At 42.9% G+C, this 21,400-nt stretch overlaps 1 protein-coding gene and 1 pseudogene across 1 annotated transcript; both read left to right on the top strand.

The window, feature by feature from the left end:
- Positions 1-523: 523 nt before the first annotated feature.
- On the top strand, positions 524-8,972 carry LOC141026310 (two-component response regulator ORR29-like; annotated as a pseudogene).
- A 4,578-nt stretch (positions 8,973-13,550) lies between these two features.
- On the top strand, positions 13,551-19,405 carry LOC141026309 (two-component response regulator ORR29-like). Its single transcript, XM_073502557.1, has 8 exons — positions 13,551-14,093; positions 16,212-16,427; positions 16,570-16,725; positions 16,808-16,969; positions 17,942-18,085; positions 18,183-18,259; positions 18,558-18,710; positions 18,805-19,405. Exons 2-8 carry the CDS (start codon positions 16,244-16,246, stop codon positions 19,147-19,149), a joined length of 1,221 nt encoding a protein of 406 aa, XP_073358658.1. The 5' UTR covers positions 13,551-14,093; positions 16,212-16,243; the 3' UTR covers positions 19,150-19,405.
- Positions 19,406-21,400: the final 1,995 nt, after the last annotated feature.

Genomic DNA, 21,400 nt, shown 5'->3' with positions numbered 1-21,400 from the left:
TTTGATTAGTTCAGCCAGTGATGGTGCCAGCACCAAAAAGTTGTGGTTTCAAGTGCACTAATCACTTTTAAATGTCCTTTTTTACACAAATACAAACATAACTAAACTTGCAATACAAAAAAAGGTTTTGCGGTCAGCTGACCCCACAACTTACACGTAGAATCGCCGCTGAGTGATGCTCCTCCGAAAAATGTGGTTATAATTGTGGTTTTGTTTTTACGTTGTCGTCGCATCCGTGCGACAATGTGTTATGTCATTACGCTTTGTCGTTTTCGAATTCGATGTCTACTATACACAAATATAAATACAAGTGCACACATAGATTTTCTCTATTACTTTAAGTGTAACAGATCATATATGTGTGCTTGGTTTGTATATATTTGAAACATATTATGTAGCTAGTACTTTCGTGGTTATTGGCCAATCTACATTTGGTGGTAACTCTTTTTCGGGGGGGGGGGGGGGGGGGCTGTGATTCATTTATTGTTGTGTCGGATTCTATCCCACCATGTGTGTCACCATGTAGGATGCCTGGACCACACCTGCCCACTTTGTGCTATTAGCTCTTTTGCAAAACGATAGTAATGTATTATGTTATTTTTATATATATTATACATATGACTATGCGAAACGGAAGAAACCCTGTTGAGCTATAAATAGCCACCAATGCCCAGTTGCCACATTCACACATACACAAAAATAGAAGCAAATAGAGCTCTAGTTTTGAGAAACCCCATGGCAGAAAGAGCAAAAGGACGACCCTCAGATGCACTTAGCGTGATGGTCATTGATGAAGATGAGTTTCATGCCAACTCTGCAAAATCCATGCTCTCTGAATTGAACTATTATGGTAAGGTTTTCTACATCCCATGAAAGAGGAACTATATTCATCTTTATGAAAATATACACCTTTTCATGTTTCGTGGAAACCATTTATTCTCATGTTCCGAGATGTCGTTACATTTAGATAGTGAAGTTGATCTTGTCTTTCCAGTGGCAGTATATACAAGTCCCATAGAAGCACTCGGTATTCTTGAAAAGAAAGCACATGATGTTGATTTCATCATGGCAGCAGTGGACATGGAAGAGTTGAATGGCTTTCAGTTCTTGGAAGCTGCCAAAGATATGCATAGAAACCTTCAAGTGATTAGTATGTTCATGAATTATTTGTCTCCAACTGCATGCACATGCATCTTCTTTTATGTGACATTGAGAAGTCTTTTATTTTTTTTTAAGTAGTGATGTCAACAGAAACAACAATCTACACAATGAAGAGATCTATTCAACTTGGTGCTCTTTTTTGGCGAAGAAGCCTCTTGATGCTAATACCATTCACAATATGTGGCAACATCTTGATGTAAAAGTTCTTAGGCTGAACAGGATGAAGTATCTATTTCAAGGTCAAAATTAACATCTTATGACCAAGTATTTATGCTTATAGTTTGTACGAAATAACTTAACACTATAATCTAATGGTTCATTGAAAATCTATTGACGTACAACTTTTCACTTGGCCAATCCAAATAATCTTTGGAGTACAATACATCTTTCAAAGTAGATTTCTTTTTATAGATTGGCACAAAAAGTGAGAGTAAGAGTAAATATCATTGCTTCCCTTGAATTATTTCTCATGTCTATCTATTTTTCTTCACCAAGGAAAATAATTACTCTCTCCTTCCATGTTTACAAGAGCACAAATTTTGTGTCAAACTTTCGCCATGAGTTTGAACCCCCCCCCCCCCCCCCCAATGTAGAACGGCCATTATTTTGGCAAAAGTTTAAGAGGTTCAAAAGATAGGTGCTTTGATGAATCTCTACTATTAAGGTGAGGTGGTCGTATGTTCATTGGTAAAGCCTCCCCTCGCTCACATCATGCATTAATCCAATCAAATCAAACTAAATATTTTGCAGTGCCCCTCTTGGTGGGTGTAAGGTTTGCTTTAACTCAAGCAAATCAAATCGGTCGTTCTAGCTATATGTTGGACACGGGCAATAAAAGAAAATCAAAGCAAATCTTTTGCATTAAGTCAATCAAATCAAATCAAATATTTTGCATTAACTCGGTCAAATCAGATCAAATCACTTCATGCATTAGAATATGGTGGGTATAAGGTATATGTCGGATACGATTGGTGTTTAATCACTAGAATATGTATGCCTCCGTTGTAATGCACGGGAAATCAGCTATATGTAATAGTAGTAAAAGTTAGAGACGTTGGTTTTGGTGCATGCTTTCCAGAACATTATATTAATTTTCTCAATGTTGTAGTAACATGAATTGTGTCAAGTAAAATAAGTCTTGTCTTCCTTTGTTATTGCACGAAAACATGAAACTGCTAATATTAAAGTATTATGTTGTGCACACGCAGGTGTTGGAGATAAAGCCCAACATGGAAAAGAAGTTGGAGAGTCCGTAGCACAGCAAAAGGATGGAACTAAAACGACCACTCAACTCAAATGGATACCTTTCCTAGAGAGCAAGTTTTTATATGCTCTTCAAATACTTGGAGCAAGTAACTACCCATCTTAGGCCCAAGCACTTTCACTTCGGGATTAGCCTTCTGGATTTAAAATCGATAATATGAAATTATATCTGTTAATTCATTTCAGATGCATCGCCCAGCAAGATAAAGATAATCATGAACATGGACACTGTTACGACGAAACAAATTTCTGCGCATCTACAGGTGTGTTCCCAATATACATTTATTTGTACTTTGGAGCATGTATGGAGTCATTTCAAATGAGCTAAGTCAAACATGTAATTTGACTGAAATAAGCCAAAGTGTCAAACATGTGAGGGATGTGATGCTCAACCTGGTGGAACCAACTATCCCGTGGCTCTGCAAAGTTTGTCGGGTGCTACAAATTTGAAGTTGAAAATATATGATCCGACACGGGTATGCTCCCTTTTCGCCACCTCCTATTGTTGTTTGACATCCACTAGATTCCATGTATGTCTGCATGAAGATATTTGTCAATATAATCTTATCAAGCCTGTTCCTTACATGTGTTGCATGTTTTCCAGAATTCACATGCTTGAATCTTGATGTTTCTTGAACACATTTGTTGCTATGCATACCGCTACTGGATAATTTAGTCATGTGTACTATTCATAGATGTAGGATTGAGATTATAGTACAGCTTGGGTTACAAATCGTGGTATATGCTAACTGTTAATTGCTATACAAAAAGAGAGCCATCAGAAAGCTTTCAAAGCATGTACTTCCGTATCTAAAAAAGGAGCTTGTACTTCTGAATTCAGATCTTGAATTGTGGTTTAACCTTCTCCATTTTATTTCCAGTTATCTATTTTCAGAATGGATTTGAAATGGCGCCCTGTGTTTAGGAAGTTAAAAACATTGTTGCTCAATGAATGGTGTGTCGGTGATGATTTTACTGGATTGATTTACTTTCTCCAGCACTCACCAATTCTAGAGACACTTAAGCTTCAGCTTGATCTTGAAAGTTCTGAGGTATATATATTCTCAGAGTAAGATAGCTTGTCTTTGAAGTTACCATTTACCATTTGTTGACCTAAGCAAAATATTTTGTTTACTACAGGATTATCATTTGAGCAAAACTGATGAAAGTTGTAACTTAAAGGAACAGTCATTGCTATCACCACATCTCAAGGTAGTCAAAATTATATGTTGCACGCCGGAAGATGTGATAGTTCGCCGTATTTTAAAGATTCTATGTGCCCATGGAGTGCCTTACGAAAAAATTGAGGTTGAAGTTCGCATGTAAGTTGCCATCATCATTCTTCATCATTATTATCTTTCAGTCGCCAACCAATACATTAACATACTTGGATAAAAAAATCTTAGCCCCAAGCAGAGTAGGACGATATATCCACACCACTTTTTACGTCCTTATAGCCCACCATGACACCGTACTATACTTGGGAACCACAATGTTGCACGTTTAATGGTGGCATTGATGCTTCTTGTCATCACCATAGGTGTGGATGGAACCCAACGGTAACACTGGCTAAACAACTAGAGCTGCAACATGTGCTTGGTAGCTACATGCAGCAGAATGCCCATGTTAGCAACGCACAAGAGTAGGGAGCTTAATTATCAGTTAGCGCAGCAACAGAAAGCATTAATTTCCTCAACTGAATGCTTGATTAGGTAATGTAAGGTGGTCTTGACTAATGTAGGTAGTACCGAAGGCAGAAATCTGAAGTGTACATTATTTTATTCGAATGGGACAGTTTGACACCCTGCTCTATAGCTGTTTCGTGTAAGCGCTACCCAAAATGTTTCCTACCAAATTTAAGTTAAAACTTCTGCTTAGTTTCATGTTCCATTACTGTCCCATTACAAGAAGTTCTCAGAATAAGCCCTGATGGCTAGCTAGACTAAAACTGAAGAGTTCGTATGAATTCAAGCATTCTGTGTTGGCCCAGTCCCGACGCCGAGTACTTCCGGTGACGGCAATATGACTGACGACGAACGACGATGACGAACGAAGCTCACTGACGTACTCGACGAAGTGCTTTTACGTCGAGGTGCACCGCAACACAAAGCTAGCCTCCTGCTAGTTTATCTCCAATCAATCCTTCCTGACGTGTACTAGTACTAAGCACTAGCACCTCTAGCCGGGACACAATACGAGCACGTACGCACACTTGATCGATCTGTACTTTGATCGACTCGGCGCAGGCTACGTACACGAACACTTGATCGATTTGGATGGCCACAGGACCGTATCGGTCCTGAACTTTCTTTGTATTGATTTGATCTTGATCGGTACAAAGATTATAAGGGGTGGTTCCATATATATACTAGTATAGCTAGCCTATACATAAACCTATTAGGTGACTGACTCCTAGTCCGAGCCGGCTAGGAGACGGAGACGTGTTTAACTCCAACAATCACCCCCCTAAACACGACGTCGTCACGTCACAGCTCCGACGCCGATCCTTCTTCGCATCTTCAAGAACTTCTCTTGGTCCAAAGTCTTGGTTAGCATATCCGCCAGTTGATCATTGGTGCAAATGTAGTTGACCTTCATCTTACCTTCTTTCACGCTGTCCTTTATGTACCGATACACCGTATCAATGTGCTTGCCCCTATCATGATGCACTGGATCCTCGCGTAGAAATGTTGAAGACTCACTGTCAACATTGAGCACCAATTGTTCCGGATCTCGATCCATGAGATCACCGTGCAGCCTCCCTAGCCACACACCTTGACACATCGCAGTGGCAGCTGCAATATACTCTATTGCATCAACTGCGGGTGCTTTACTCTTCTTGCTCAGTTCAAGACGAGGTTTCATTGAAGCTTCAATTAGATTGCAATCTTTCATGCCACGGTTTTCAAGTATCTTCCTTGTGTATGCCTCCTGGCATAGTGTGATCTCCTCTGTCTTTTGATGTACCTCTATCCTGGGGTAGAAGCTCAAAAGACCTAGATCATCCCTCTTGAAAATCTCCTTCATTTGTAACTTGAACTTTGCAATCACCTCTTCATCTGCTCCAGTAATCAATAGGTCGTCGATGTAGATGCCAACTAGTAGACGATCCCTTCCTTCACCTCGCTTGTACATTGCATGCTCTAGTGGGGCTTTCTCAAATCCAAGAGAAATCAATGTCCGACCAAGTTTGATGTTCCACTCCCGAGGTCCTTGCCATAGCCCATACAAGATTTTGTGTGACTTCAGTACCTTGTGCTCTTCTCCCTCTTTGATGAAATCTGATGGTTGATTCACATACGCATCTCCTTTTATCTCGCCATCCAAAACCGCAGAGTTTACATCCATGTGATGTACCTTCCATGAGTCCTGAGCCGCGAGAGTGATGAGTAATCTCACCGACTCCGTCTTTGCAATGGGAATGAACACTTCTTCGAAGTCCACACCTTCCTCTTGCACATACTCTTTGGTTAGTAGCCTCGCTTTGTGCTTCATGCACCCTTCAACATCCTTCTTGACCTTGAATTCCCACTTGAGCTCCATAGCCTTTTCATTGTTGGGAAGATCCACAAGCTCCCATGAATTATTGTCATGGATCGACCCCAACTCTTCTATCATAGCATGACGCCAACACTCCTTTGTATTTGCGTCCACAAATTCCACCGGTTCCTCGGGGCTTACTAGACACCGTCGCCCACTCCCGTTCACCATTATCGGGTTAATCATCCGAAGAAATTTCTCCGGATATGGGTGTAACTCCGGCTGTAGATGTTCGGTTGTAGATGGACGTGTCGTTTTCTCCAGTACTTTCGGAGGCGACATAGGTGCCGAAGTGACGTCATCTTCTGCGTACAATTCTGCTAGCAACTGCGAGCCACCACCGATGCTCGCTTCTAGGCTGACAAATAGAGTACTGGACATACTTGCTGACTGGCCACCACCAAGTGATGCTACTGCACCCCCTGCGCATGAGATTGGTGCTGCATCATTTACACGTAGTAAAGTTTCAGGTGCCACCACGTATGAACCATGAGACACTTCCCCAAGTGGGTCTTTTCCTTCCTCTGGATGTTGCCCACGTTCTGGCCCATGCACCATGCCTCCACGTGGTGATGCTTGAGCTGCTAGCTTGCAGTGGCCACCACCGCCCAACTCGCTGGAGTGATTGGCTTCTTCTGGGTACCCGTCCTTTGCTAGGCTGCGCCCTCCGACACACATGGCTGGGCTTTGCAACAGAACGCGTGTGCCTCGCTCGCCCCGACTCGCTACTTGGCGACCGCCTGCAACGCTCTTTGCCGAGTTGTTTTCGTGGACATCTGGCGCCATGTACGCCATTACGTCATTGTCTTTTGTGTCGCTTTTGCGGCCGCCTACGGGCCTCTCCTCCAGTTGACCAACACAAAGACTGCTTCTCCATGGTCGAGCACACGCTGCTTTCGCTGTATCCGATCCAGCAAAGTTAGCACTTACGTCTGTAGCATCGACGTAAGTTTCGGAGTCACCTCCCGCATCAGTAGCATCGACACGAGTTTCCGAACCATGATTATGAAGGTGAACTTTTTCTTTCACGAGCACAACAATTTCTTTAGCCGGCTCTTGAAGAACTGGATCCTGCTTGTCCACGAGTTCACACATCAACATCATGTCACTATCATCTCCTTGCTGGGCTATGAGCGCCTTCTGCTTCGGTGCTTTCTCGCAGTCAGCCTTGAAGTGGCCGAGGAGGCCACAGTTATAACACCTCACTTTTCTGATGTCAAACTTTCTCCTCGGTGGTGGTGCAGCCTCATCCTCCGAGTCGTCGTCCGAGTCCGCGTCCGAGTTGGCGAAGTTCTTTCTCACCGAACGCTGCTTCCCCTTCTTCTTGCTGCTGCTCGTGGATCCGCCTTGCTTTTCCTTTGACAAAGCGATCCACTGCGCCCTTGTGAGCATCACAAGCTCGTCGTTCCTCCCGTCCCCAAGACTGTACCGCATCCGCTCGTCGTGAGCCTTGTACCGTCCGACAAGATCGTCGATGGAGAGAGTCGCGAGATCGACGCACTGCTCGATCGCCGTGACAATTTGCAGGTACCGGGGAGGGGCTGCACGCAAGAACCGCCAGACAACCGAGGCCTCCGTGAGGTTTTCTCCAAGCGCGCGGATCCGATTGACGAGAGTAGCCACCCGTGAAGCAAGCGCATCCACGGACTCATCGTCGCCCATGACCAAAGTCTCGTAGTTCCTTAGGAGAGTTTGGAGATTGGCTTGCTTGACGCGGGTGTGTCCCTCAAACATGAGCTTCAGCGTATCCCACACCTCCTTCGCCGTTGCTTTGGCGATTAGGTGCTGGAGGACATCCATCGGCATCACCGAGTAAATCGCCGACGCCGCCTGCCGATCCTTCCGGTGCTCGGCTCCCTCCTTCTTGAAGGTGTCGCCTCCTGGGTCGACCGCGTCCCATAGCTCGTTGGCGCGGAGGCCACACTCCATGAGGGCCTTCCACACCCCGAAGTTCTCGCGATCAAATCATGGGTACGACGAACTCGCCGGAGCAGCAAATACTTTAGCCGCGCCGGAGTACTCCGCCAGCTGCTTGTTCTTCTCGTCGTCCGCCATGATCCTCCGTTACTAGAAGATCAACCTTGCTCTGATACCAATTGTTGGCCCAGTCCCGACGCCGAGTACTTCCGGTGACGGCAATATGACTGACGACGAACGACGATGACGAACGAAGCTCACTGACGAACTCGACGAAGTGCTTTTACGTCGAGGTGCACCGCAACACAAAGCTATCCTCCTGCTAGTTTATCTCCAATCGATCCTTCCTGACGTGTACTAGTACTAAGCACTAGCACCTCTAGCCGGGACACAATACGAGCACGTACGCACACTTGATCGATCTGTACTTTGATCGACTCGGCGCAGGCTACGTACACGAACATTTGATCGATTTGGATGGCCACAGGACCGTATCGGTCCTAAACTTTCTTTGTATTGATTTGATCTTGATCGGTACAAAGATTATAAGGGGTGGTTCCATATATATACTAGTATAGCTAGCCTATACATAAACCTATTAGGTGACTGACTCCTAGTCCGAGCCGGCTAGAAGACGGAGACGTGTTTAACTCCAACATTCTGATAGCTAGATCAACCAACAAAATTTCTCATAATATTCCCTGCATTCCTTCCGGTACGAGACTTCATGTGCTCATTGTGTCCTTTGTTGTTTATGCAGGGTTCAATTTCGATCTATATATGATCAGATCATCCCCGTTATTCAAACTTGAGGCCCTCGGATCTAGTGCCATGAAGTTGTGGTGTTTCGTCTACTAGTGTCCTATTCATATGAACTCTTATGTATTTCTGTGTAGCTTGTTGCTTGGATGTTGTCATAAATCATAACATGTCGAGGTTTGAAGTGCCGTGGTAGTCCTAGTGCACTTTTGCTCATCTCATGAACTTAGTGCCAGGCCTGAACCGGTTATGTAATTGTGGTAAGATGTTTCATGCACCTGTCTAGTGTTGTTCTGGATTGTGGTAAGTAATATGCAACATGTGATTGTCTGCTTCTTTCTAAACATGCCATGTTCATTGAGTGTGTTCGTGCTCGAGAATACAAGTTACGATTTCCAGTCGAGGTGGATCTTGGGCTCGAGAAGTACGGGGGTCTTTTCCAGCCGATGTTCCCCAACGTCATTGTCACCGCCTCTAGCTTCACATTCTTGAGGTCCATGAAAGGAGCCTTCTGCAAATGTGCTTTTCAGTTCGTGGTTTGCTTCTCTTCTCTGGCAGCGGTGAAGGCTGATGGCGAGATGGCCGTCGCTCAGGGACCTCTAGGGGCTTCTCTGTATTTTTATTTTCCTCGGTTGTTTGTGCAATGTTCTAGCACATGTATGTGTGGATCCTAATGATGCAGAGGCCGAGGGTCAAGCCTCCTTTTTGAAAAAAATACATGTGTCTTTCTAGGTTGTTTGTTAGTCTGTATATAATTTCCATTACTCTCTTTGTTGAAAAAACACACTGCTCAAGGATAGACAACCATCAAACACCCATCGAAAACCTACCATCTCATTAATGCTCTTCCCAGTCACTCCGCTCTTTCTCGCCACAATGAGTCTTTGAGGAGGTGAAATGGTGGTTGTGGACTTGCGGTGATAAATTCATTAAGGATTCTATATTTTCCTTCTTTAGAGTATTCTTTATTTGACCCTGAATAAAAATGTGGTTTCCTATTTGGCCCTGAAAAAATAAAATCCTCCCTATTTGACACATGGTCGAAGTTTTGTTCCTAATATGAAATTCCATCAATTTTGGTTACTAATGGTGTTAACTCAGACAAGAAAAATACAATTTCCCCCTGGTATAATATTTATGACCTAGGCATGTCAATGGCGCGACAAATGACGCTGCAAGGCCCGTTTAGTTAGATTTACTTAACTCGATAGTTCATTTTCCCACAAAAAGAGCTTTATTGAACTACTAGACCGATAAGTGGGGACCCGGTTTACATCCCCACTATGACCAAACAAGGAATAAACTCGTAGGAGTTCATAAATGGATCTTCGTGAGCATATTAGCATCAACTGTCGTAGTCGCACTCAGATTGCAAGTTATGAATGGATAATACTGGACTTGGATATTTGTCTAGTAGCCTCTACCGGACCATTACAATCTGGCCATGCATGGCCTGACATTGTAATTCATGAACTCGCCGCGAGTCCACCCTCAAATCCTGCGAGATTCGGACACCCATCTGCCTCGTCATCCCCGACGAAGTCGCCAACCACGCACGTGTCCAAGGACACCAAGGCAGTCACTTAGTTCACCTCATCCTAGGTTGCCTTGTTTGATATAACGATGGTGATCTCTTGTATTTAGCATTGGATTGTATTCTGACCATGTAAGGATTGTGGTCATTTAGGTCTGAAGAAATAGTCATGTTGCTGCTTGAATGTTCGGTGTATGCCTAAATTTCACTTCATATTCTTTGCTTTGAACATGTTCATTTGATCTCTTCTTGGTCTTGAAACTGGTTCTGTACGTCTTTGCTTCTGTAAAGTCAGAAACTTCCCGTCTTTGTTCCGATCCTTGTCAGTCTCAGTCTGTAGGTACATATTTAAAAAAAGTTAGATGTGTCCGCAGATACAGCCACTGAATTTACATCTCAAATTTGATATCTGCAGATACATAACGGCAGGGGTTGTTATGATACTGGCTGCTGATCTTTGGCACGATTGAACAAAAACATCTTGGTACCAAACTTATCGTACACTTTCATGTTTTCTGCAGATCTCAGTTTCCAGAAGGATCCTCCTAACGCACGAGGCCCTGGAGCTTCCACCATTAATGGCTACAAAGATGTGTCCTCGGTCGTCATGTAGGTGTTAAGCCTTTTGTTAGTCTGTAATGGTGGTCCTGTGTTGGCCATTATCGCTAGATTTAGTTTCTTGCATTTCATCATGTTCTGGTTGCGTTGGTTGATCAGTGCAACTCACGAAAACAGTTTCCAATTGGTCGAAGTCTTAAAATGCGTCATGGTTGGTCAGAACATTGTCGTCTTTCCATTATTGGAAAATAGAAATTGGGTGAGGACATGACTATGTACAATGGAAATTGAGCCTATGTGCCCTGTTTGACTGCCAGAGTATGCCACCCTTTTTTAATCTGTAAGTATTCAGTTTGTGTTAAATTGGATTGCACTCCGGTGTAGTTCAGAATGACTGTTGTTCCACCAAAACTAATAACCATGTAACTGATGGTGACAATACAATAGTTACCACACGACGTTTGTATCGTCAATGCAAGCTCACTTGGGGTTTGATTCTCTTATCTGGTTGTTCATCATGTTGTGGAAATGCAGTTTATTTCTTCTCTCATCTTCCAGTTGGTAGATTCCATTTTATTAAGAATCTCTAACAGGTAGTGGATAGAGTGCATCCATCCGTCCATCATGGACTAAGTTGATTTCCCTTCATTGTTTTCACTATTCTTCATAGCCTGTTGTAAGTTTGATCATCAGAGACTGATGCCGAATACCATGCATTCCACAACTGTCTGAAATCTGTAGCCCTCCTTAGTCTCAGCGGTCATATGTATAATGTCCGTTGGCCTCGCACCACCAAACTCCTCGTTGACAAAGAGATTTGGCAAGGATATTGCTGAAAAGAATCTTGCGTGTCTCCGGGTCAAAGAATTTCGGCCAGCCAGAGCCGGAGAATCGACTGAAGCTAATTATTTTTTCCCACAAAAGCGAATAATAGAAATTGCGTAAAGGTATTCACCAATATATATCAACTAAGGACAACTTGGAACAAATTTATTGTACCTTGCCATGTTTTGTGCAGTTTTCAAATTCTAGAACCATCACGGTGACAGGGCAGCAACTTCCACCATTGGCTCCTGAGAGTGTTCATCTAAAGTTCATGTATGGGCAGGCAACTAGTAGAATTGCCCGCGCAGATGGGCAGGCAATGTCTATTATGTACACTTTTTTAGGAAAATGTTGGTTATTTTTTTATTAATTGAAAACATATGTAATCTCCAGTTTTTCAATGTTTTAGTTGTTGTTGAGGAATTCTTTTACTCGCCTTTAATTGGATATTATTTTTGTTGGTTCATGATTTCAGAGTATTGGAATTAAAACATGGCAAGTTGGCAATAAAATTGATTGAGCTCCCAGCCTATACTTGTTATAAATCGTTGTCCAAAAATATGCATGCAATCAAAGTCATCAATCGTTGATTCACATATTTAAAAAAATAAATATTTAGTCACATGAAAATAGTATCTGAACTTTCATGAATAATTTTTTATATCAACGTCATCATTTCTTAAATTTTAACTAGCATATTTACATAAAGATGAACAACCGAAGTTGTACATGGATGACTAGGTCTATCAGTCTATGCCTACAATGGCTACTACTACAGAATATACCTATTAGCACCGCGTGTCGCACACTTAAGGCATCAGAAATGTGTGCAAGAAACATTGCACACGGTTGTTTAGAAACGCTTGTGTGTGGCATATGATAGACAAAGTATGTACTTGTTCACCATTTGCAATGTGGTCATTCGCATAAAAATTGATGATAGATAGACCACTGTGCAAATATATCGACCCAATAGACCCATTTCAAGGATGGTATATATTTCGCAGAATGACCCACACCTCACCGCTGACCAGATCCTGCACCGCCACCACCATTTCTCTCTATATCTCTCTCAATTCCTCAGGGCGAGCTTCTTGAGGTCAGGGAGGTGGCCTCCTCGGCGAGCCACTTGAGATCCTATAACGGTGTGATCAGTAGCTTGTTGTCTCTCAATAGGCTGAAGGACTCTCTAGACGAGGGTGCCGATGGAGTGACATAGGTGAGCCTCCTTCCTCTACAGGTGGTCCATGGTGTCCAACATAACCCATTATCCTCTCCGCTCTCTACACAGGAAGCTGAGGACTCCAACTCCACCGGTGGGTGTGGCCAAACGAACACGAGCTCGCCGTGAGCAATGGTGGAGGCGAGCCGCGCTGTTTTTTTTTTTTTGGTTTGGCATACACGTCAGACATGGGTACCGACGATACCTCATTACGGCCACAAGTGCCCCAGCCATTGTGGTGTACGTTTTTGCATGTTTCTAATGTACCAAACTGTAATAGTGGTCATGCATTTACGAAAAAATATTTATTAAATCATCTCATCAGTTACATGCTCATAGCTACAGTACACATATGTGCAATATAAAGTTTCCTATCCGACACTATATACAACAAACACGAGTCACTGTGCATTTATCGAAGGAAATGTTGCACCTCATTTTTCCTGATAGTAATGATGCTTACCTTATCTGCGGAAGAAATATTATGATAATTATCTATTTTTTGGCTCGTCCGAGAAATTTAGTCTTAAGATTTGCTGGTCTTGTCTCTTGAAGGTGATCATAGGGATGGGCTATGAGTGTGTGTGTGTTCATAGGGGCGAGTGTTCGTGCATGTATGTGAACGTTTGCCTTTGTACTGTGTTTCTCAAAGAAGAAAATATAATAGAGTCTCCATATGTGATATCTTCGTAGTAGTATAAGGGTGTTTGATCAGTAATTTAAAAGCAAAATGTACATTGGGAAGTGGTACACATATGAGGTGATCGGCTTCTCCTCTCCCTGGTGTCGCCCCTCGGTGGCGACCCGGGGGCGAAACCCTAGCGTCGTGCACCACCTCCCCCTCCCCTTCCCCCTTCTCGCCGCTACCTGAGGGGTCGCCGGCTGGGACGTGCGACCACCAAGGAAGGTGGCGGCGCGGCTCCTCTCCGCCCCATGGTTCGTGTAGGGCGTTGGATCTGGGGCGGCGGCCCTAGCGGCGAGGGCGGCGCGTGCATGGCAGTAGGCGGCGGTCACTAGCACACGGAGACGCATCCTTGGTTGCGCGGGAAACGAGGAGGCGGTGGTCGGGGGCTCGGTGCGGGAGCCGACTCCACCGGTTCCCTGCGCCAGATCTAAAGAGGGCGGCATCTCCGCGCGCGGCCCGGCGAGCCCCATCTGCTCAGGACTCCGGCGTCCTCTGGTTCGTCGGGCCTGCAGGCTGGGTGGCGTGCTTAGGGTCGAGGGAGCGGATTGGGGGAAACCCTTGGCCCGCGGTGACGGCCACGACGTCGACGGCGCAGCGGGCGCGTTTTCCCTCTTCTGGGCCACACCGAGGTACATCCCTTTCCCTCCCCCATGTGTCCCTCGTGAAAACCTGAAATCCTCCATTTGGGCGGCGGCGACGCTCCGGCGTCGTCACCTTCTTGAAGGCGTCGCCTTTGGACAGCGGGGTGGCAGGCTCGGCTCTTGCGCTGAAGTTTGGCCGCCATGGCGGCCGGTGTTCTTCATGGGGCAACACTCTAGTGGCAGGGGTGGATGCCATTTTTTCCCGGCCTCTTCTTTGCCTCTAGTTCGACAACGTGGGTCTTTCATTCCTGTCTTCATCCCTTTAGGCCACCGGATGTGCCATGTCCACACGTGCTCGGGTAGAGCATCTCCGCCTTCCGACGGCGCAGCGCCCTACGAGCTAGGGCGAGAGGGCAGGGTGTGCCCTCTTCGGAGGCAGAACTAGAGGGTGTGCCAGCCGTGTGTGTTCTCAGGGTCTTGACGGCAAACGGGCTTCCTCCGGACTCCGGTGTTGGATCATCCTCCATGGTTTCCCTCCTCTTCGGCACGTTCGCGGCGGCGGCGGATTAGTTGTTTCTTGTGTGTCTTGTATCTTGAGCTGTTGTGTTGCTCTGTTCTTTTTCTGTTTTGTGTTGCTTTCGTGGCATATCGGTCTGTAAGGGCGTCATTGATTTAATGCCGGGCCTCGGCCTTTTTTCTAAAAAGAAGGTGGTATGCATATACACCAAAAGCCAGTGTGACAAACATTCACTTGTTCGTGCATGGAGAAATACGACTGGACACATGTCATAAAGAGATAACCATGTGTAAATGTGAAACCATGAATCTACACAACCTGATTTGGTTAAAAACAAGAGCTAGATTCATTTATTTGAGATCCATTGGTGGTTGAGGGGTGTGAGAACATATACACTATAGTTAATGTAGTGCAAATGATGTCACAAACATTTAAAGAGTGCAGCCCATTTTGTATCCATTCTAACTTCTAACCACCCATACCAGATATCTGCTGACCGGTGACATCAGACCATCCAAAGGGTGCAGCTCACATTGTCGCCATTCTAACTTTTGACTAGCCATAGCCGATATCTGCTGACTGGTGACATCTGATCGTCCAAAGGATGCAACCCACTTTGGATCCATTCTAACTTTTGGCCACCCATATTGGATATCGGGTGACCAATGACATCAGACCATCCAAACGGCACCGCCCATTGTGTACCCATTCTAGTCTCCAGCCATCCATAGCAAATTTCACTATTCACAATTTAGGAGACCATGTTAGACTCCTTGCTCATGATCAACTAGTACTTAAAGTAGAGTACTCTATTATGTTTGAAACTTTGTTTCTAGTGCAGACTTATGGACCTCACGTAGGAAATCACCTCTGAAAGTAATGTTCTTTAATTCTAAAATTTGAGGGTCACACAGAACACTGACTCTATGTCCATTGTTTCAACAATATTACAACTCTTTAGGAGAATGTGATTATAACTTTGACCTCGCCACTACATTGTGTTCACATCCATGCGACATCACTTTTTCATTTTGATTTGTGCCGCCAGTGACTGCGACATCACCAAAGAGTTGTGGTTTCAAGTGCACTGATCACTTTGAAACATCCTTTTTTTTGCACAAATACAAATAGAATAATCTTGCAATACAAAAAAGTTTTGCGGTTAGCTGACCCCACAGCTTACATGTAGAATCGCCGCTGAGTGCAGCTCCTCCGAAAAATGGTGTTATAATTGTGGTTTTGTTTTTACGTTGTCGTCGCATCCATGTGATGTGTTATGTCATTACGCTTTGTCGTTTTGGAATTCGACGCCTTCTATAACAAATATAAATACAAGTGTACACATAGATTTTCTCCACTACTTTAGGTGAAACATATCATTTCCGTACATATATGTTTGCTTGGTTTGTATATATTATGTAGCTAGTACTTTCGTGGTTATTGAACAATCTACATTTGGTGGTAACTCTTTTTTTGGAAGAGAGGGGGGGTGATTCATTTATTGTTGTGTCAGATTCTATCCCACCATGTGTGTCACCTTATAGGATGCATGGGCCACACCTGGCCACTTTGTGCTATTAGCTCTTTTGCATTTTTTAACAGTAATGTATTAAATTTTTATATTATATAAACATGACTGTGTGAAACAGAAGAAACGTTGTTGAGCTATAAATAGCCACAAATGCCCAATTGCCACATTCACGCATACAGAAAAATAGAAGCAAATAGAGCTCTCGCTTTGAGAAACCCCATGGCAGAAAGAGCAGAAGGAAGGCCCTCAGATGCGCTCATCGTGATGGTCATTGATGAAGATGAGTTCCATGCCAACTCTGCAAAATCCATGCTCTCTGAATTGAACTATTATGGTAAGGTTTTCTACATCCCATGAAAGAGGAACTATCTTCATCTTTATGAAAATATACATTTTCAACGTTTCATGGAAACCATTTCTTCTCATGTTTTGAGATGTCATTACATTCAGATAGTGAAGTTGATCTTGTTTTCCAGTGGCAGTCTATACAAGTCCCATAGAAGCGCTCGGTATTCTTGAAAAGAAAGCACATGATGTTGATTTTGTCATAGCAGCGGTGGACATGGAAGAGTTGAATGGCTTTCAGTTCCTGGAAGCAGCCAAAGATATGCATCGAAACCTTCAAGTGATCAGTATGTTCACTAATAATTGTCTCCAACTGCATGCACACGCATCTTCTTTTATGTGACATTGATAAGTCTTTTTTTTAAGCAGTGATGTCAGCAGATACAACAATGTACACAATGAAGAGATCTGTTGAACTTGGTGCTCGTTTTTTGGCGAAGAAGCCTCTTGATGCTACTACCATTCACAATATGTGGCAACATCTTGATGTAAAAGTTCTTAGGCTGAACAGGATGAAGTATCTGTTTCAAGGTTGAAATTAACATCTTATGACAAAGTATTTATGCTTATAGTTTCTAGAAAATATCTTAACACTATAATCTAATGGTTCATTGAAAATCTATTTTAATGTACAATTTTTCACATGGCCAATCCAATCATTCTTTGGAGTACAATACATCCATTTCAAAGTAGATTTCTTTTTATAGATTGGCACGAAACATAAGAGTAAGAGTAAAATATCATTGCTTCTCTTGAATTATTTTCATCTCTATCTCTTTTTCTTCACCAAGGCAAATAATTACTATCTCCTTCCATGTTTTCAAGAACACACATTTTGTGTCAAACTTTAGCCATCAATTTGACCCCCCCCCCCCAACTGTAGAAGGGCCATTATTTTTTGGCAAAAGTTTAAGAGGTTCAAAAGATAGGTGCTTTGAAATGGAATGAGTCTCTACCAATAAGGTGAGTTGGTGGCGCATGTTCATTGGTGAAGCCTCCCCTCGCCCACGACATGCATTAACTCAATCAAATCAAATTAAATATTTTGATATGCCTCTCTTGGTGGGTGTAAGATAATTGCATTAACTCAATCAAATTAAATCGGTCATTCTAGCTATACGTCGGACATGGGAAAATCGAAAATCAAAGCAAATCTTTTACATTAACTCAATCAAATCAAATCAAATATTTTGCATTAACTCAGTCAAATCAAATCAAATCACTTCCTACATTAGAATATGTTGGGTGTAAGGTATATGTCGGATATGAGTGTTGAGTCACTAGAATATGTATGCCTCCGTTTATGAACGCGCAATTAGCTATATGTAATAGTAGTACAAGTTAGAGACGTCTGTTTTAGTGCATGCTTTCCAGAACATTATATTAATCTTCTCAATGTGGTAGTAACCTGAATTGTGTCAAGTAAAATAAGTCTTGTCTTCCTTTGGATTGCACGAAAACATGAAACTGCAAATATTAAAGTATTATGTTGTGCACACACAGGTGTTGGAGATAAAGCGCAAGATGGAGAAGAAGTTGGAGAGTCTGTAGCACAGCAAAAGGATGGAACTAAAACGACCACTCATTTCAAATGGATACCTTTCCTGGAGAGCAAGTTTTTATATGCTCTTCAAATACTTGGAGCAAGTAACTACCCATCTTAGGCCCAAGCACTTTCACTTCAGGATTAGCCTTCTCGATTTAAAATCGATAATATGAAATTTTACCTGTTAATTCATTTCAGATGCATCGCCCAGCAAGATAAAGATAATCATGAACGTGGATACTGTTACGAGGAAACAAATTTCTGCGCATCTGCAGGTGTGTTCCCAATACACATTTATTGAACTCTGGAGCATGTATGGAGTCATTTCAAATGAGCTAAGTCAAACATGTAATTTGACTGAAATAAGCCAAAGTGTCTTGTATTAGAAAAATTATTATAAAATGCTTTTGTTTATAAGTTAACAATACAGATGAACAGTGAACCCAAATTTTTGACTTGAAAAAAAACGAAAGGCCTGATATTATATAGTGTTTTCTAGTACCTAATTTATGAACTAAAGTTTTCATCTTTGAATGATTGTCTACTAATAATTGTGTATTTTATATTTTCAAGAAACATCGAAAGCGTATGGAAAGGGAACAAAACATGGCAATGTTTATGGATAGCTACGGGAATTGTGCCTCAAGTTCTAAATCCGTGAAGACTCGTCATACAATCCCTTACATGTCGGGCTATCATTCAGAAGACGATGTCCAAAGAACAATGGTGAGCTAACAATGGAAAGTTATTTATATATTATATTACTCAGAAAATAAAGTTAACACTTCAGTGATTAATTAGTCTTTCTAATTCATCTCAGATGCCAAGCTTGTTTGGAGACACTCAAGGCGTTGATGTATCTGCAGCAATGCGAAGAGCCTTACAACTTGGGGCTGTTTTTGACGAGTTCCAGTATTCCAATGGTCCTTCTAGTGACGAACCATGTGAAGGTATAGGACATAAAACAGGAGAAGATGGCATCGTTGATGACGCTAACGGCTCAAATTCATCTAGTCATGATCAAGTTGCTGCTCAAACATACAATTCAAGAGCTGCACAAGCAATCACATTCAGGAACAATTATCATCATGACCAAGTCTCCAACATAAGTAAGGTTCCAGTTGAGGGCCTTGTAGACTATCCAGATTCCGAGGATTCTGATTAAGAGGAGATGCCTTAATTCAACTAGATATTATTGAGTATGGACCTAAAATCTCACTAGACTCTATGGTGAGTTGAAGATTAACATGCAGAGCCGAGTCGGTGATGTTAGGGGCCTAATCAAAGTGTCGTTATTTTCTTTGCAAGATTGACAAAGACATTCCAATAAGATTGAATCGTGAGTGCTAGAAACTAAGAGGCAAGATAGCTTACTCTCCGATTTATACTAGATATACTAGTTCACTATTCTTGTAAACTAATCATGTGTGAGAACGACATCGTACCAGTTTGGACGAAAAAGACGCTTAGGCGTCCCTCATGAACATCCAGGTCGCCGACGAACCCAGCTCCACCCGTAGAGTCAGCTGGGCGCTACCGTTTGGCTGCTTCGAGCACGCCACCTCGATCTACCTCTATATGGGGAAAGTACCAGCCAGGGCTCTGTTCGCGTGTAGCCGCCCTCGGCCACCAGCAATGGTAAGCGCCTGCTGCCTGTTCCTATAGCTCACGATGTTGTCCGGCTATCATACCGGCTGTGGTGCGCTCAACGGCCTTCTGTCCCACTGCTCACTCGGTCTGACATGGAGTGGCCCTGTCACTCGTCGAGTTGAGGCAGGCCTGCTTCGAGATTCTAGGGCCCTTGCCTTTTATTTTTAGAGAATCCAGGGCCTTTGCCTGATCGTGACCGTGACCGTGCCCAACGGGAGCACGTAGAGGGTGCGGCCCACATAGCGAAGCACGCGGTTTTACTATAGTGCATTTCAAATTGTTTTGAAAACAGTGAACATATTTTGAAAACACAAAATTCTTTCAAGTTTGTCAATATTTATTGAAAACGCAAACGCTTTTTGAAATTTCCAAAAAAAATGAAATAGCGAACAATTTTTGAAATTTCGAACATTCCTTTCCGAACATTTATTAAAACAGAAGAAAATCGGTAAAACAACCAGAAGGAAGAGAAAAAACCTACCTGAACTGGACCGGAACCTTCTAGAAGGTTCCTAAAACCAGGAAACTTAGCGTGAATTGGGTCGGCCCATGAGTGTGTTGCATGTGCGAAACTTCAACAATCTGCCACAAATAAGCGATGAATAGGAATTGACATGCGCAACCGCATGGGCTAGCATGTGGGTGAATTGACGGGTCAGAAATTTGGAGCCCCACAGCTAAAAAAAGGAAATTCGGGGCCCCTAAAAATTGAAGCCCTTGTGCCATCGCACAGGTCACACGCCCCTAGGCACATACCTAGTAACATGGAATAGTGGCTAAAACAATATACATATATGGCATGGGGCTGACTGTATCTTACTTTATACAAATAGATGACTCGTTGCGACCATGGCGAAAAAACCAAACGCAGCCAAGAAGTGACGCTAACTATATGAAACTAAATAAATACATTGTTGGTTGGGTAACACAAAATGGTCGAATCATGGACCGAAGGGCCGAGTTTCGGCCTTTGGCGCCATCGAAATAACGAATCGGTGAGATTTTGATGCTCTGTGGCTTTATGGTTGTATTCCTGGCCTACTAATACACCAGGGCATGCTAGGGAAAGTTGATTGTGCGCCCTACCCCCAGGGCGTGCCCCTTGCCTTGTGGCTCCCTTGTATGTCTTCTAGCCTCCTACTGAAAGCTTCCAATGTCTCTTTTTGTTTAGAAAAAATCATCAAAATATTTCATCGTGTTTGGACTTCGTTTGGTATGGATTTTCTGAAAAACCAAAAACAAGTAGAAAATAGAAACTGGCACTAGGCACTGAGTTAATAGGTTAGTTCCGAAAAATTATGTAAAATGGCTTATAGAACATACAAGATTGATAATATAATAGTATAAAAAATCAAGAATTATAGATACGTAAGAGACATGTTAAGAGTGCGTCCAAATACTAAAGAACGAGATCCTCTTATACATCTCTAGCTCGACAATTGCAAGAATCCATTTATCAAGTTCAGTGATCTACAAGGCCATGCAAGCTTATATCTTACCACCAGTTTATACCTATTACTCTCGGTACAAACATATAATTCATGCAAACAACCAATTGTTATTCAACTCTCTAAACAACTGAATTTCTTACGATTGGGTTGTTGTCTTTGTTGCTTGAGGACGATCAAGGTTTAAGCTTGTGGAGGTTGATGAGTGATATTTCTACGCTCATCACACCGTTGTTTGAATAGGATAACCTTAGAAATTCTGAGAAAATCACTGCAATATTGTCACTAATGACTAATGAATGCGAGAGATCGCAAAAT

The sequence above is a fragment of the Aegilops tauschii genome, chromosome 6, assembly GCF_002575655.3.
Source record: "Aegilops tauschii subsp. strangulata cultivar AL8/78 chromosome 6, Aet v6.0, whole genome shotgun sequence".
NCBI lineage: Eukaryota > Viridiplantae > Streptophyta > Magnoliopsida > Poales > Poaceae > Aegilops > Aegilops tauschii.
This window is presented reverse-complemented; position numbering and strand designations above follow the sequence as displayed.